This window comes from Paramisgurnus dabryanus, chromosome 10, assembly GCF_030506205.2.
Source record: "Paramisgurnus dabryanus chromosome 10, PD_genome_1.1, whole genome shotgun sequence".
Taxonomy (NCBI): Eukaryota; Metazoa; Chordata; class Actinopteri; order Cypriniformes; family Cobitidae; genus Paramisgurnus; species Paramisgurnus dabryanus.
In genome coordinates, this window is record NC_133346.1 from 22,900,258 (window position 1) to 22,918,174 (window position 17,917).

At 35.2% G+C, this 17,917-nt stretch overlaps 1 protein-coding gene across 2 annotated transcripts; it reads left to right on the forward strand.

Moving 5' to 3' along the window:
• Positions 1–2,180: 2,180 nt before the first annotated feature.
• Positions 2,181–17,894, forward strand: trappc13 (trafficking protein particle complex subunit 13). 2 transcript variants are annotated; one of them, XM_065290263.1, is made up of 13 exons: positions 2,181–2,328; positions 3,662–3,730; positions 5,848–5,947; positions 6,041–6,125; positions 6,213–6,340; positions 8,185–8,257; positions 8,542–8,586; positions 8,908–8,925; positions 12,915–13,048; positions 13,202–13,400; positions 14,895–14,995; positions 15,068–15,215; positions 17,612–17,894. In XM_065290263.1, the coding sequence occupies exons 1-13, from the start codon at positions 2,247–2,249 to the stop codon at positions 17,717–17,719; spliced, it is 1,290 nt and encodes a 429-aa protein (XP_065146335.1). In that variant the 5' UTR covers positions 2,181–2,246; the 3' UTR covers positions 17,720–17,894. The 2 variants fall into 2 exon arrangements, with proteins under 2 accessions (XP_065146335.1, XP_065146336.1); XM_065290264.2 differs by lacking the exon at positions 8,908–8,925.
• The last annotated feature ends 23 nt before the right edge of the window (positions 17,895–17,917 follow it).

Here is a 17,917-nt window from a genome sequence, read left to right on the forward strand (position 1 = left end):
GGAGGGGGGGCCATACCATGAAAAATTTTATATACAAGTAATATATCCGCAAACTTAATCATGTTTTCCCAATTTAACAGTTCATATTTAACTAAGATTTTACAATGGTGATATGAATTTAACTTTTTATCCAACGTTTTCAAGGCTCGTTTATAAAGTATTTCAACTGGTCGTAATGTGGTTCGACCTATCTGTGTCCAACTGGTAAGACAGTAGTTCATATGTGATAAAATCATAGCATTAATATATAACTTTGAAGCCTCTGTAGTTAAATTATTCCTAATGTGTCTAAAATTTGCCAAATTAAATTAAATTTTATTTATGACCTTTTTTACCTGTGTTTTAAATGTAAGACGTGAATCTAATATTATTCCCAAATATTTGAGCTCTTGGACCACTGGAAGTCTTTTCCCTGCCACTATGACATCTGGGTCTGGATCTCTATTTGTAGATTTTGAAAAAAACATACAGACTGTTTTTTCAGTATTAAGGTGAAGACACGAATTTACTAACCAATTGGAGATATTAATCATTGCAGCTGATAGCTCTTCTGCAGCTTGCCTCTTATTTGTAGCATGTAAATATATGACAGTGTCATCAGCATACATCTGACAGGTGACAGTAGGTGGACAGACCTCAGGTAGGTCATTGATATATAAACTAAATAACAGGGGACCTAAAATGGAACCTTGCGGTACACCCAAATTAATGTCAGTTATTTGGGATATTTTATTATCCACACAAACACATTGTTTTCTATCTGTAACATATGATTTTAACCACTTAATAACATCCAATGAAAAATTAAATTTTGATAGCTTATTAATTAAAATGTCATGATTAACCAGATCAAAAGCTTTTTTTAAATCAAGAAAAACAGCTCCGACCACCCCACCCTTCTCCAATTTAGCCTTTATATTTTCCAACAGAAAGACATTAGCCGTTTCCGTAGAATGATATTTCCTAAATCCAAATTGCATCGGATGTAATGGGAAGGAGCCTGCATTTAAATGCATTGTAATCTGTTCCGATATAAATTTTTCTGCAATTTTGGAAACTGCTGGAAGAATGCTTATTGGTCGATAGTTGCTGATGACACTATGATCACCAGATTTAAATACTGGTGTTATTATTGCAGTTTTCCAGGAACTGGGAAATACTCCTTCATTAATTGACCAATTTATAATTTTTGTAATAGATGGAATAAGTGCCTCCTTATGGGTTTTTATAAATGCTGTGTCCATCCCATATATATCTTTTGCCCTTGAGCCATTAAGAGAAGAGATGATTGAGTTCACTTTAAGATTTGTCACTTCTCTAAAAGTCATAATGGGGGCACCTGTATCTAAAGGAGTGAGAGAGTAATTTGAACTGGCAAAATTCTGAGATAAAGCATTTATAGAATTAATAAAATAACAATTAAATGCTGCTGCCACTTTAATTGGCTCATAAGTTACATTTCCATCTATATTCAATTTTATTGGTTTATTGATGGTGCATGATTTCCCTGATAATTTTTTTTAATTTTTCCAGATTTCTTTTGTATTTCCCTTAGCTTCACTAATAGCATCAATAAAATTTTTTGCTTTTGCCTGCCTGAGTTTTTTTAAAACCTTATTCCTCAATGTGGTATACAAACGTCTCTCATGAACCAATTTATTCTTGAGAGCCATCTTAAGGGTACTATCCCTCTGTTTCATTAATGACAAGGTAGATGGTTTCTTTTACCAGGTTTACTTTTAATTTTTCTCATAAAACTATGTTTTTTGAAATTATTATTAAAGGTGCAGGTGTTTGTTTTGTGGTGTGTTGTGCTGACACCTAGCGGTGTAAATGCAGCTGCGCACTAAGCAAGAGACGCTGCTTACTATGAGAGAGGATCACAAGTGGGAAATAGTATAAAAGCATCCTACAAAAAAATACAATTTGTTCACAAATGGTAATTTATTAATTTAGAATTTATAACAACAACAACACAACAAATACAAGACAATACAGCATTTACTGTAGGTGTAGCAAGTGAACAAAATTTTAATCTAAGAAATTTACTATTGCGCTACTGATTTGGCTGTGAGATGCGCTGAGAATGAATTGAGAATGAATTGGCTGTGAGACTTTTCATTCCAAAATGGCGGCCGCGCTACAGAGCCAACTGGTGCCAAAAACGCATTAGAGTTTCGCCTCTTGTTCTTCTATTCTCTTTGGCGTGGTTTGTCCCTCTTCAATCGCCGTGATCAGCTGCTGCTATGCGGGTGAAAGGTCACATCAGTACAGCAGACAAGATGGATGTCAACCAAGCAAAACAAGAGCATCTACTCGCGTTAAAAGGTACTACAGCGATTACCTTCCTTACCGTAGTACTGTAACGGCCTCCTACTGTGTGAACAATAATGCGCGTGTGTTTATTTAGACAGATGTTTAAATAATACCTTTAGCAAGAAGTAAGCATCAGTGCTAGCTTGACTGCTAACTAATCATTTCTGCTATGCAGAGAATTGACAGTGTTCATCTAGTCTGTTGCATACTCAGAAACATTTTAGGGCACAATGCAAACGTTATAAATGGCCATTTATGATGCAAATAACGCAAGCTTAGGTTGTCAACTTACATTTTAAGGTTGTCAGGGTTTAAGACACTGTCCATGTTTACCTATGTAAGATGCTGGGTCTGCACTGTAGTCTGGGTCTAGTCTTAAGTCTGCAAAACCGGGCCTGTCCTGCATATAATAATATTATAATGCATAGGTAGTCAGTTTTACTTTTGGGTCATTGCAGGTATTATCTCATATTGTCACATCATGTGACAAAAGTATTTTTAAACTAGCTTAACTTGACTTTTACCAGCCAAAATTGTAAGTCCTTAATGTGTTTTAATGAATTTCTGTCACTTCATTGTAAATCATTTTTATAATAATTGTACAATAATTCCTTTAAAACCAATTAATAGTCTGTATGTTTAACTTTTTTTATTATATGCCATATGGTTTGTAACACATTATGGAAAACACAATTATTATATTTGTATTGCCATATTAATAAACATAAATATAGAGCATTTTCCCCCACCAATAACAAATGGCTATGTTAGTGGCTATGTTACATAATGCTGATGCTAGTTTTTATACTGAATAAAAAAAACAACACATTGTGTCCTTGATGGTTTTATTATTTACTAACTTTATTAGCCTTATTTTTAAACCTCACTTTATTTAACAATACAGTTCACATGAGAATGATGAAAAGCTAACATATTAGTCAATTTAGATGTTAAAGTTAAATATTGCATGCACTCAGGGTGTTACTATTGTAAGTTAAACCACCAAGTACAGTAGGTAGGCCTAGTACAGAACTTCATAAATGTTTACGATTGAATACTATGGGGCGGTTTCCCGGACAGGGATTAGACTAGTCCTAGACTTAAACACTTTTAAGAGCTGTCCAAACTGAAAATAACTTGCACTGACATATCTTAAAATACATCAGTGCCCTTTGTTTTACCTCAAAATGCACACAGGTAATGTTTTTAGTAAGGCATGTTTGTTAAAACTAGTTATATTTCCTAATTAAACTAAGGCCTAGTCCTGGATTAAGCTAATCCTGGTCCAGGAAACCGCCCCTATAACTGACTATCCCATATTAAAAGTTATCTGTTTTCCCTACAGTGATGAGGCTGACCAAACCTACACTTTTTACAAACATGCCAGTAACGTGTGAGGACAGAGATCTTCCAGGTATAACCTAATAATACTTCACACACTCCTGCTCTGGACATTTCTACAAACATCTTATGCTGTTTGTGCTGTCAGTAACCCTGTTGATGTGTTTGAATAACTTGCAGATTTATTACCAGTAAGGAAACATGAATATAATATGAAATATTGTGAAATATGAATATCAAATGAAAATACGATAGAAATGTGCAATATTGTACAATTACACACTGACATAAAAATGTACAGTTAAATAGTACACATTGCAGATATTGACAGCTCTTATGTGACATATTTTTCATCATCGATGAGTCTTGAATTGATCTTCTTTATAAGCTTTTAGCAGTATGATACTGCCCCCAAATAGAGCCTTAAGATATATTGGTGATTTGTAGTGTTTGTTTTGCCTTTCGCCGGGAGCCTGCAGCTCTGAAATGTGAGCTACATTTCAGAGCCACAGCTCATTATGACAGTTCTGAGTAGCATTTCTATTTATATGAAGAGTTAAAATACACTGCACTATAAATCAGCTTGAATGAGCTGAATGTAATATTAGAACTGTTAAATAAATATAACACACATAAAGATGTTTTTTCAGCTACTGCAATCTTTTACGCAAAACAATCCTTCTCAGTAGTAAGGTTGGGTATTGCGAGTAATTTTGCGATTCGGTTAGATTTATTTGTATGTGGTTTTTATTCGATTCAGTCCAGTATCGATTAATAATCGATATTTCATCAACATCTTTATTTGTGCAGTGATGGAATTTATTTGGTGTGCTGTCACAGTAGAGTAATGCATAGATCCAATATACTGTTACCCATGCGTTTTCTTTTTGATTTGTCCACATTTACACAACATACTACGTTTATGAGGATAATTGGACCACAAAACCAGTCGTAAGTCGCACAAGTAAATTTCGTACCATAAATATATTTAAAATGTATTTATCATAAGTAATATGTGTTGCTAAGGACTTCATTTGGACAACTTTAAATGCGATTTAAAGTATTTAGATTTTTTTATCACCCTCAGATAATGTATAAATCTCAGTTTAAAAAATATATACCCTTATACCCTGGCTTTGTGGTCCAACATCACTAAAATGTCCATTCAATAGAAGGAAACGTGAACCCAGTATTTTCTTTGGACTTCTCAAACAGAATGTGAGCAGTGCATTAAGATCTTCTTTTCTGCATTGCATGCATATTTAAATTGGCAATGCCTAAAACACTAGAAATGATAAACTTGCGTGACAATGTATCACTGGCCTCGTGGCCCGAGCGTGCAAGTGACAGTTCTGTTAACTGTCCCGAGCATCGTTCACACTTGCTCTGGGTGATCGGGCCCTCCTAAAGGAAAGGACACAAATAAAGAATCGATTTAGGGATTTCCCGAATAGATTTTGTTTTGTTAATATAAATTGATTAAAATCTGAGATTTAGTAATTTTACCCAGCCCTACTGTGGTCAGTCAGCAAATATAGATGCCTCACAGCACTGAGTCAGATGTCAGTTTTATCAGCTTTTGCCTGAACCACGAAATGTAATTTCCAAATCGTAAATAATGTATTTGCTTTAATAAAATTCTGAGGTGGAAATGCTTTAAATGTTTTTTTTATTATTTAAACTTAAGGGCAGGTCTCTGTTGAATGTATCATAAATATATGCATTAGTCTTTGAGACAGTTACGGCTTTTTCTGAAATAATGCCTATGGATTTACAGAATTGTTTTCTTATTTATTTTTAGTAACTGAAAGCACTTTTCACAAAATAAAAATTTCAAGGATTTAAATGTTTAGATTGTTACCTTTGAAAATGCAATAGCATATTAATGATAGATTTTAAGTCTGGAAATGTCAGAAAATATGTCTTTATTTACCTAAAACCTATTTGTTTGTTATTGTAATAACTGAAGAATCATAAAAAGATTAGTTTAATGTGACCATAATATTACAAAATAAAAACTAGAGGTAAAAAACAACATGAGTTGTTTCTATTGATTTATTGGTATTATATCATATAGCAGTGCAGTAACATATAATTGGTTATACAGACCTGGTCATCTTATAGACATCTAAATCTAACACCTGGCTGTCAGTCAAAAGTTTTACAGTTCAGCATATCGCATGTCTACAGGTGATTTGTTTATACGACTCATGAAAGATGATCCATCCACTGTGAAGGGGGCAGAAACACTAATCCTTGGGGAAATGCTTACCCTGCCACAGAATTTTGGGTAATTTACAATACATTACATGATTATTAATAATAATTTAATTTTGAGTTCCAAAACATGCTTTGAGGTGCATCCCCTTTATTTTCTGTCCAGAAATATTTTCCTAGGCGAGACCTTCTCGAGTTACATTAGTGTGCACAACGACAGCAATCAAGTGGTTAAAGATATCCTTGTAAAGGTAGGGGCTCTCAAGCAAGGATTATCTGCTGTGGTTGCTGTGTTTTTTTTGGTCTCACTTTTATCCCATGATGCTTTGTCTCATCAGGCGGACCTACAGACGAGCTCGCAGAGGTTAAATTTATCCGCTTCAAACTCCGCTGTTTCTGAACTCAAACCAGAGTGCTGCATTGATGATGTCATCCATCATGAGGTCAAGGAGATCGGGACACACATGTATGTTAGCTTTTTGATGGACAAATTTTATTATTATTTTATTTGTAAACATTAGTCTATGCGTCAACAAACAATGACCAATATTGTTAATGTTGGTTAATGTCAATAGTGGTTCATTAAAGCAATAAACCCCGAGAAGCAGTGGGTTACCAGTGCATTTTATAACAGCTAAGGGGCGTTGTTAGGCACGACGCGAAGCGGAGTGCCTAAACCCCCTTAGCTGTTATAAAATGCACTGGTAACCCAACGCTTCGAGGGGTTTATTGCGTTTATAAAACGGTTACTTCATATGCATAACGTTAGCGGGATTTTATAAAATAAAACCCAAAAAAGTTGTAATTATATTAGTACAAATATTACTCTTCCGCCAAACAAAGTAGTTCCTCAGAATCAAGTGTGACTGAAACAGAGCGCAGTTCCCAACCAACACAGACACAGCAAAGACACAATGAAAATATGATTTAAGACTGTGGTGTTTATTTTATAAATCACCATTCATCTAATTTATACATTAACATTTATATCGTGCAACTGTTGAAGTGATAATCAAATATGCTTGGAAGCATGCTGAACTCTTTCCCCGTCAGCGGTTTTTTTTTAAGTTGCCACCCAGTTTTAGTGTAATGCCTTCCAGAAAATTATCTTCTTTATATAAACATAAAATATCAAAATGAAAGAACAGACCATCCGCTTTGAAACAAAAACAAACAAAAAAACATTTCATCCTACCTTCATTTGATCTCTTATCACCTCTCAAATTTTTTTATTAAAAGCGGAGATAATTCCATTTTTGTAAAGAACTTTAGTAAGAGATCAGATTCAGACGGAGCCATGAACAGTACTACACGGTGTTTTCAGTGAATGCGTCAGTGTTTAAGTTGGGTAAGATCGCCACCCAGTGGATAATAGCGGACGTATGAACTTGAGTTATAAAATCCTCAGACAACGTTTTCTCTTTATCGACGAGATGACTCAACAATATTTATTGACATTCATCTGGATATCGCCATTAATTGTGCAATTGTATACAAATTAAAAATATGATTTAAGACTGTGGTGTTTATTTTCATAAATCAATACGCAGTAACAGTGGCGCAGTGAAACTTATGTAATGTGGTCTGAACCGTGAGGTTACCGGTGTATTTTATCACGGCTTAGAACGCGTTTCAACCAATCAGAATGAAGAACCAGAACTGCCCGTTTTATAATGTTTATTAATTAATGTTAACAGTTACAACGCTTAATTTTACAAATTTATTAGTAAATGCCGATATTTACATGAACTAACCATGAACAATACTTCTAAACATTTTATTTATCTTAGTTCATGTTAGCTAATGCATAAACTAATGTTATTACACAGCTCGTTAGATTGCTTGATTCTGATTGGCCAGTTGCGACATTTGCAGGTTTGTTATTCTCGGATACACACGGTAACCCGGATGTTGCAAATAATTTTGACAAGTACAGTGTCATATTACACCAAAATTAAATATAAATATGTTTTAATGACATATAACATTATATTTACTGATGATTACACCGAATAGTGTGTTCGTGACATTTGAACGGCTTGTTTTATCTTAAGAGCGAAAGTAAGCATGTTTTCCTTGTGGAAGCTCTGCATTCATTAAAAATGAACAAATAAATATTTCAAATTAATCTTTAATATTCTTTACTTTACTTATGAGGTAAACAGCCATGTAATAAGATGGATTTTATGCAGAAAACAGTAAATCACACAAAAATGACATTAGCTGGGTTTTTACAAGGCAGGGACAAACATAGTCATAATCTAAATTGTTGTTCTTACCATGTTTGCATATTATCTTTTGTAATTTCAGCTTGGTCTGCGCAGTCAGCTACACCACCCAGTCTGGAGAGAAACTTTACTTCAGAAAGTTTTTTAAGTTTCAGGTGAGCTCATCTGATTTATTTTGGCCCGTGAATGGATGTGAACTGCTCACATCACTATTAAGCCATTTAGCACTGGGTTGAGACGTTTCATTCACACTACAGCTTGATATTTGTACTAAAGCACGAGATCTTATGCAGCCCAACAGAACCTGAAGCCGCAGTAGCGATGCACTGAAGAAATGAAGCACTGTGTTATGGGATTTCATCTGTTTTTTTTAATGGATTCTGTTGAATTTGAATCAAATTGCAGCTCAAACTTTAGTTTTAACTCTATTTTAAACCAGGTGCTCAAGCCTCTAGATGTAAAAACCAAATTCTACAACGCTGAGGTAAGTTTGCATTTACCAGTTTGCATTTTTATGTATATTAGTGTGTAAATATTAGATTGCAAATTACTTATTGTATAGACATGGTCATCCTGCCCGTCTGCATCGCATCTGAGCTAGTCTATGCTTTTAGAGAACCCGTTTTGACACATTTTCATTGGTTTCATTTGATATTTATTATGGTTAGTTTCTCTGTTTCATTCATTGTTAGAAGTTTTGTTCACATTTACGCTGCCTTAAAGAAGAAAACTGACACCGTCATTTTTTCTGCATGTAACCTTCACTTTTCTAATGTTTATTTTTTGTGTTTTATTCCTCCATTAGAGTGACCTCAGTTCTGTGGTAATTGTTTTCCCTTCTCCATTGCAATCTTTCTTTTTCAGCACAGCCTTTTTCATTTCTTTTAAGGCCTTTGACATAAAATGGGTTAAACATTGAAAAAGTATTTCATTAAAATGAACTTAAAAGACAGTCATTTTAAAACAGTACATGCATAGAATATACACTACTGGTCAAACGTTTTGAAACACTCACTTGTTCTTTATTTATATTTTATTTTTAATAAAAAACTTCATACAAACTATGGCATAACACAAATGTAACTGTGTGGGAATTATGTTGTGAATAAAATCATTCAATAATTAATCAAAACACTTTTATATTTGATCATCTGAAGTGCTGTCACCCTTTGCCTAGAAATTGCAAAACTGTACTCGTGTCATTCTATTAAGAAGCTTAAAGTTTCACCTTATGATGAATTTCACATTTAATCTGGACTTCTAATTTAACTTTTCTTCGATGTTCAAAGTCATCTATTTAAAAATATATATTTTTCCGAGGGACATGAATTCAAAATATGTGTTCGGAGTGTCGTGTGAACCATGTGCATTATGCGTCTTGTCAAAATACGTGCCTTCCACAACCATGTTGAAAGGGTTTATGATCAAAGAGAAACTCGCGTACACTAAATACTTGCAAGACAGTAACTTAACACAAAACTCTGATTACACATGAGATTAAGCGAGTGTCTGGCATCACTTTTATCATAAACCCTTCAAACACGCGTGCAACATACATGTTTTTTAAAAAGACGCATGATGATGATGCACATGGTTCACATAATGCGCCGAACACATATTTTGACATGACGAACCACACACATGACTGACTAAATACATGTTGTGACAAGCTTCGCATCGTGCACCCTCGAAAAAGAAGTCACCGGCCACCACTGTTGTCAACAAAAGTAATTTCAAACATTTAACCATACACGTTGAGATTAAACAATTTTTAAGATCACTGTTAACATGTTAGTGTTTTAAAACTTTTAATTGGTAGTGTACTACTTTTTATTTACTCAAAGGGGTCGACTAAAATTAATTAAGTGGAACCTTAAATATCAAATTTGACTCAAACATTATGAAAATGTGAGTGGAAATGTGTAAAGAGTATTTACTGAAAAGGCACACGTTAATAGACGCAAAAATCTCATTTCCATAATAACCGCCGCAATCTACCAGGAGCATAGGGTTTAAGACATGCTTTATGTTGGCGTTAAATAATGGTGCAAATACCAGTCAACGGACAAGAGCAAACCATATTAAGATTCATTTTAAATACTTTCTTCCAATAAATTTTGAGTCTGAAAAGGAAACACAGTATGCATATGCAGTAAGGTCAGTCGCAAAAACTTGCCTTTTCAGTCTAAATTTTTCACTGCATGTCTTTAGTTAATCCTGACAGAAGTTTTTTTTTTTACACTGCAAAAGAGGCATTTGTTATGGCGCAAGCTCTTAGTAAATCTGGCCCTTAGTGCGTATTTGATAATCACACAACAGGAGCTATCATCTCTGTTTATCCTATGTTATTAATTTCGACCATTGTTGTATGCTTAGCCAAACTTTACAGAAGGTCCAGAAGATTGATACTGCCACAAAGTGAAAAGAATTATATAAGACTTTATATAAGAAGTATAAGACTTTATACCAGCAATAATTCTTATTAAAGCCACAATATGTAAGATGTGTAATAAAATATCTAATGCTGCGTTCACACCAGCCACAGTAGAGACGTCAAGCGCGGGTGATTTCAATGTTAAGTCAATGTGAAGGTGTGGAGGTCCCGCGGCGCAAATGAGGCATTTAGGAAACACGGCAGTTGAAAAATTGGAACTTTGCTGAAAAACGTGGCGTGTTAACCAATCAGGAGCTTGCTCTAGTAGTGACGTGATAACAAGGGAGTCGCAGAAGCCCCTTCCATGACGCGAATTTCCACGTGAATGTCTCGATGACTAGAATTTCACGCTCTGCTTTTATGCGCAAATGAATCGAGTAAACTTAAAATGTTCAAGTGGCAAACTAGATGCGGTAGACGTGAATTTGATGTCTCAAACGCGACTGGTGTGAACCCAAGGTAAAAACCACTGCACAGTGTGATATTTTTTTATGCAAGTTGTGTACTTACATTATCCCAAAAGTTTGTAAATACAGATAAAATCTTGTTTTAAATAATGTCTTGTCTCCCTTAATTGTCCCCTTTTAGTGACTTAAAGGAATACTCAACTTTAAAAAAAAAGATTAACTAATAATTTACTCACCCCCATGTAATCCAAAATGTTTCTGTCTGTATTGTTCAGTCGAGAAGAAATTAGGTTTTTTAAAGGAAAATGTTCCATTTCTTCCAATTTTTCTCCATATAGTGGACTTTATTGGATCTCAACAGTTTACAGTTTCAATGCAGCTTCAAAGCACTCTAAACGATCCCAACCCGAGGCAAAAGGGTCTTATCTAATGAAACGATCATCATTTTCACCAAAAAAGTACTTTTAAACCACAACTTGCACTTGCCATGTGATCCACCAGCGTGACCTTCACATCAAAGGTCACGCATGACATTTATACGAAACTGCTCCAGAGTTTACAAGTGTGTATAAAGAGGGCCGTTCTGACATTGTTGTTAATTGATTACGATGGCATGAAATAAGATGATCAAATGGACAGGTAAAACAACATTCATTTATTACCTCATCTGTGAACATCATGGGTAAATTCCATAATTCTCTGGATGGTAAAAACAACATTTCCCATCGTTCCACTCTCATTCATAACTTCATTAGCTTTGCCTTTATTATTGCTATTCTGTAAGACCTCTAATGGTGAAAATCCTACATATTGTGGCTTTAAATCTTTTTACAATAATAGTAGAAAAATATCATTTAAAAAACCCAAACTCACAGGACTTTAATCAACTGATATTATGATGGACTGTAGCAGTTGACACCATAGGATTGGCCAGCATAGTATACTTTATAAAGTGGTGTTATTAAACATACTTTTTCATGTTTACCCACTAACTCTCAATGCTTCTGCTATCCTGATGACTCATTTAACAAGTGCAAACCAATGAGCTAAATCTCTCAACCAGATTGGGAAAATTCATGCTTGTTATATATATGGATCTTTGTGTTTAAGATGCCAGTGTATTTGCTGTAACACATTAAACTTGTAATAATAGTAATGTGTGGTAAGTTTTAAAATGTGATTTGTTTTAGGTTTGTTTAGAGTAACAAGTTGTATTTTCTTTACAGATGCGTAAATGTATTTATTTATTTATTGGTTATTGAATAATCAGGCTTGGCATGGGAACTTTTGCTTTCTGCTTTAACAAATACCAGCTTAAAATCATACTAATCTACCGCTCAGAGATCAATCCTGTATTTGCCTTTCAGACACAAAAATAATCAATAAACCACACTTCAATTTTTCCAATGAACTTGATTTGAAGGGCCATATTTAAAGATATTTAGAGAACATTCTTATAATTTTAAAAATAAATCAACGTTTACCCATACAGAGCCCTTCAAATAAAGTATCACTCCAGGATAATGTCTGGAAAATTAATCATTTACGGTGGCCCTGAGGTATTTGGTCACTCAGGACTTTTGAAAATATCTTAATGTCATTGCATTACATAACAAAGTATCAAAGGAAATTTATTCAATAGAAAGATGACACATTTATTAATACTTAAAGTACTTTGACAATTTCTGGTTGACTTATGTTACCAGAATACGTCTAACTTATTTGTTGGGGAATCTTCTGAAATTCACCTATGATAAATTGCTCATTAATGGTAATTCTTAAATGTCTAGCATCATTTTTTGCTATTTAATGCAATAACATTTATAGTCTTTCAAGTGTGACTTAAGTTTCCAGATACTTTCAGGGACCACTTTAAAATGCATGAAATCTTGCCAGGTCTGAATAAATGATTTTGATTGGCTCTCAACAGCTGGTTAGACTGATCTGATGGTTTAATCTTTGACCCTCCAGACAGATGAGGTTTTCCTGGAGGCACAGATCCAGAACATCACCACATCGCCAATGTTCATGGAGAAGGTTTCTCTGGAGCCTTCAATGATGTACAACGTCAACGAGCTCAACACTGTGGCTGCTGAAGATGAGAGGTGCCGTAAACCAAACTGTTTCACGAGTATTGTGCATGGCATTATGATGTATGCTTTTTTATGTGCTGCTTATACCTAACTTTGTCGAATTGTACGGTAACAAAGTAATAGTTGCAAATAAGGCCTTTTCACAAAGTTTTCATGTTTTTACAGCAAGTCAACGTTTGGGAAGATGTCCTATCTCCAGCCCTTGGATACAAGGCAGTATTTGTACTGCCTAAAGCCCAAGCCGGAGTTTGCGGAGAAGGCCGGGGTTTTAAAGGGGGTGACGGTAATCGGCAAGTTAGACATTGTGTGGAAAACCAACCTTGGAGAGAGAGGCAGACTACAGACAAGCCAATTACAGAGAATGGTACGACTCTCGGTGTAGATCAAAGCAACAAAGTCAATCAAATGTGACCCGGACCACAAACCTAGTTTTAAGTTGCACAGGTATATTTGTAGCAATAGCCAAAAATACATGAAAGATCATGAAATGTCCTATATTTTGTAAATGTCTCACAGTAAATATATCAAAACGTTATTTTTGTGAATGGATGTAGTGCTAAGAAATTAATTTGGTCAATTTTAAAGGCGATTTTCTCAATATTTATATTTTTCCCTCTTATATTCTAGATTTTCAAATAGTTGTATGTTGGCCAAATTTTGTCCTATCCTAACAAACCTAAAAAACTTTTAGATAATGTATAATAATCTCAGTTTCAACAAATTGACCCCTATGACTTGTTTTGTGGTCCAGGGTCACAAATGAGGATGTAGGGCAACAGACAATGGCCTAATGCAGTGTTTTTCCGACCAGGTGGCCATTTCCAAGGAGGCATCAAGATAACTTAAAATTATTAAAAATAAGCATTAAAATAAGCTAAAACAAGCAAAAATCAAGATGTTTTGTATGTTTTTTGGCCATTTTAGTAGCGTATATACATCTGTGTAGTCATTCCAAGCTCTAGTTAATTTTATTTGGAAAAACTTGAGTGAGTCGGGGGCGTTCAAATATTGTTGTGGGCAACTAAGGGTCCTTGAACTCAAAAAGGTCTAATGGTTATTTATCTTAATGTGCAAACTGGTGGACAATGATGTAACCGTTTTGGAAGAAATTAATGAAATTTTAGATGCAGTAAATAGACATGACATAAAATTATGTATCTTATATCAGGGATTCTCAACAGGTTTTTGCTTACGAACACAAATTTGTTTTTGGTACACACATAAACCATATAGTGGTCAGCAAAAACCGTGTTTATTCTCAGTGCAAGTGAACTTGTATTTAATGTTGTGTGGATATTATTATATTGCTTTGCATAGTTTGTTCATAGTAATTCATTGTAATTGCATGTTACATAATCTATAATCCATGTCGTCCTACAGTAACTGGTTTTATTGAATTGTATTATTTGCATTTAGCATTGTTTTCCCTGCTTTCTGCAACGTTAAGGTTGTATATCAGCACAGCTATTGCTTTAATATAACATTAGGGAACTATTAGGGATTCAGTATCTCCCACTCGTAGTTTAAAAGATACATCCAAGCATAACTTTGTCATAGTATCCCTTTAGCCGTTACTGTGGCGGATACAAAACCGCTGTTCTGGGGTCTCATTTATAAAAGTATGCATTGGATCCTTACTAAAAGTCTACGTACGCACAAAAGACAAAAATGGCATACGCCAAAAATATTAAGACTTATAAAACAAAGCAGTGTTCCCTTTATAAATCACAGGTCACCTGCAAGCCCATTCTCCCATTAAGTTAGTTTTATTACAGATCACAACCTTTCCTTAGCACATCAGCCAATCAAATTTAAGGACCAGGACCTCTAGCTTTAAAACTGCTCTCTTCTACTGTAGGCTCCTGGTTATGGTGACGTCAGGCTTTCCCTTGAACTCATCCCTGATACCGTCAATTTAGAGGAACCTTTTGACATCACCTGTAAAATCACCAATTGCAGGTAAGATCATCACTGTGAAGCTGTCAGATTACAGATCTCATGAGATCTCTAACCGAACGTGTTCATTCTCAGTGAGAGGACCATGGATCTGCTACTGGAGATGTGTAACACTCGATCCATCCACTGGTGTGGGGTGTCGGGCAGACAGTTGGGTAAACTCAGCCCCAGCGCCTCTCTATCTATACCACTCAAGGTCTTGTCATCTGTTCAGGGCTTACAGGTATGACAAACTTCAAACTGTTCTGTCTCATTGTTTAGATGTATGTCTTTTTTGTTTTTCGATTTAGAGTTTATACACTTTTCCTTAAATGCCCACTTTTAATAGGCCAAAGTAACTTGTACAAAATACTTGACCTTCATTTTTATTTAAAATTAACAAAACATAAAACTGCAGTTCTTTTAGTGAAGGAGCAAACACAATTGCAAAGATGTCGAAGAGAAAACATGTGTGCTGTCAGCCCCTTTTAAGTGGGGGTGAAACGGTGATGTGCACCTTCTAATTAATATAACTCTGGCATTCTTTTGGTCTCGAAGCCTAATCTTGGTGTCTTTTTAAATAAAGAATTTTAAAGTTTTTCATGGAAGTGTTGTTAATATTAAATAAAAAAAGTTACAAGTTTAAGTTTATCTAAGGAAATAAAGTATGTTTAATTTTAAAAAATCATTAAAATGAAAACGTTAAATGTGCAAAACACTACAAAAATCAAGGCACAAGTCTCGACTAGTTTTGATCCAAGTTTCAAGTTTAAAGCACAAAAAATATGGTTTTGTCACACTTTTAGTGGTTTTACCAATAAAAGCCACTAGGTGTCATTGGTTTGCTGAAAACTCTTATCACAAATAATAAATTACTGTCACTGCATTATTACGAATGCAAAAATACACAGATCAGCCATAACATTATGACCACTAACAGGTGAAGTGAATAACACTGATAATCTCAATATCATGGCATCTGTCAGTGGGTGGTATATATTAGACAAGTAAGGAAAAGCGGTGAACTTGCGACAGGGTCATGGGCGGCCAAGGCTCACTGATGCACGTGGGGAACGAAGGCTGGAAGAGAAGTCAGAACAAACAGTGCATCGCAGTTTGTTGTTGTGTATGGAGCTGAGTAGTCGTAGACCAGTCAGGGTGCCCATGCTGACCCCTGCCGATAGCGGCTACAATGGGGATGTGAGCATCAGAACTGGACTACGGAGCAATGAAAGAATGTGGCCTGTTCCGATGAATCACGTTTTCTTTTACATCCCATGGATGGCCGCGTGCATGTGCGTGGTGTACCTGGAGAACACGACACCAGGATGCACTATGGGAAGGCAAAGGCAGCGTGATGCTTTGGGCAATGTTCTGCTGGGAAACCTTGGGTCCTGCCATTCATGTGGATGTTACTTTGATGTGTACCACCTACCTAAGCATTGTTGCAGACCATGTAGACCCTTTCATAGAAACAGTAATTCTGATGGCATTGGCCTCTTTTAGCAGGATAATGCGCCCTGCCACAAAGCAAAAATTGTTCAGGAACGGTTTAAGGAACACAACAACGAGTTCAATGTGTTGACTTGGCCTCCAAATTCCCCAGATCTCAAACAAATCAAGCATCTGTGCGATGTGCTGGATAAACAAGTCCGATCCGTGGAGGCCCCACCTCGCCCCTTACAGGGCTTAAAGGATTTTCTGCTAACTTATTGGTGCCAAATACCACAGCAAACCTTCAGAGGTCTAGTGGAGTCCCTGCCTCTACAGGTCAGGGTTGTTTTGGTGGCAAAAGGGGGACCTAAACAATATAAGGCAGGTGGTCATAATGTTATGGAACTTTCCAATAATATATAGTTTGTCAAGATTATTTTATGAATATGAAATAAAAACTTTGGCCCACCTGTGGACCCGTGGTATTTTACAACATTACCCTCACCATGTCATTTCCTTTGCAAAACAGTCATAAAATATGAAAACTCCCATCTTAGAGCTCTTGAACAATATAGTTTGTCAAGATTAATTTCATTTTAGAATAGGCTATTATCAGTTTAATAGTTATTTAAACAATTTGGGCCTACCTGTGCAGTCCATTTACCATAGTAGCAATTAGCTGCAGGATTTCTTAAACCTAAATGAAATTTAATCCTAATTTCTCATTCTAATCAAATGACTTCATGACTCCTCAAAAAAGCTCAAGATGTCGAAAGAAGACATTTAGTTCTGAAAATTGTTTTGTTTTTGATTTTGTGTACATATGTCCCGTATTTTCTGTGGTATTTTAAAAAGAGTGAAAAATAAATATGGATTGATATTAAAACTTTGCTAAAACAAATAAGCTGGTGATGGTGGCCTAAGACATTTGCACAGTACTGTATGTAAACCTATCAACATCTGACGCCATGATTTTTAATACAATTTATCGTGAGAGGATAAAATGAGTTTTAGTCCTAAAATGTGTTATTTCATAATAAGTTTCTATTGACATCGGATTTTTGCCCAAACCTGTAATGAAAACAAGCCTATTGTTTTACAAAATTAAATGAAAAAATCTTAAGTGACCTTCATGGAGTTAAAATGCTTAAAATGTAGAACTGCTTTAGTGTTTCATGTATTTTTGTCTCATCTGCTTTTTTTTAGAGTATATCAGGACTGAGACTGACAGATACCTTTCTGAAAAGAACGTATGAATATGATGACATCGCTCAAGTCTGTGTTGTCTGTCCTTACACGAGTCCGGAGAGTTAAAACCCTTGTGGATTTTCTGCACTGTGTATCTCAATGGACCAACTTTATGTCTGTCTGTACATATTAATATATCACATTTTGCTCTTTACGGTGGTTGTTTTAAAAATGTCATTTTAAAGCCATTAATCATGATTTTAAGTATCTGTCAATGTGAATAAAACAGTTAAATTACAAACCAGGATTCTGTATAATTTGTGA

Coding starts and splice junctions, on each gene's coding strand:
- trappc13 (XM_065290263.1), top strand. CDS start 2,247: ATGCGGGTGAAAGGTCACATCAGTACAGCAGACAAGATGGATGTCAAC. Junction 6,126..6,212: donor TTAAAGATATCCTTGTAAAG/GTAGGGGCTCTC, acceptor TTGTCTCATCAG/GCGGACCTACAGACGAGCTC. Junction 15,216..17,611: donor CATCTGTTCAGGGCTTACAG/GTATGACAAACT, acceptor GCTTTTTTTTAG/AGTATATCAGGACTGAGACT.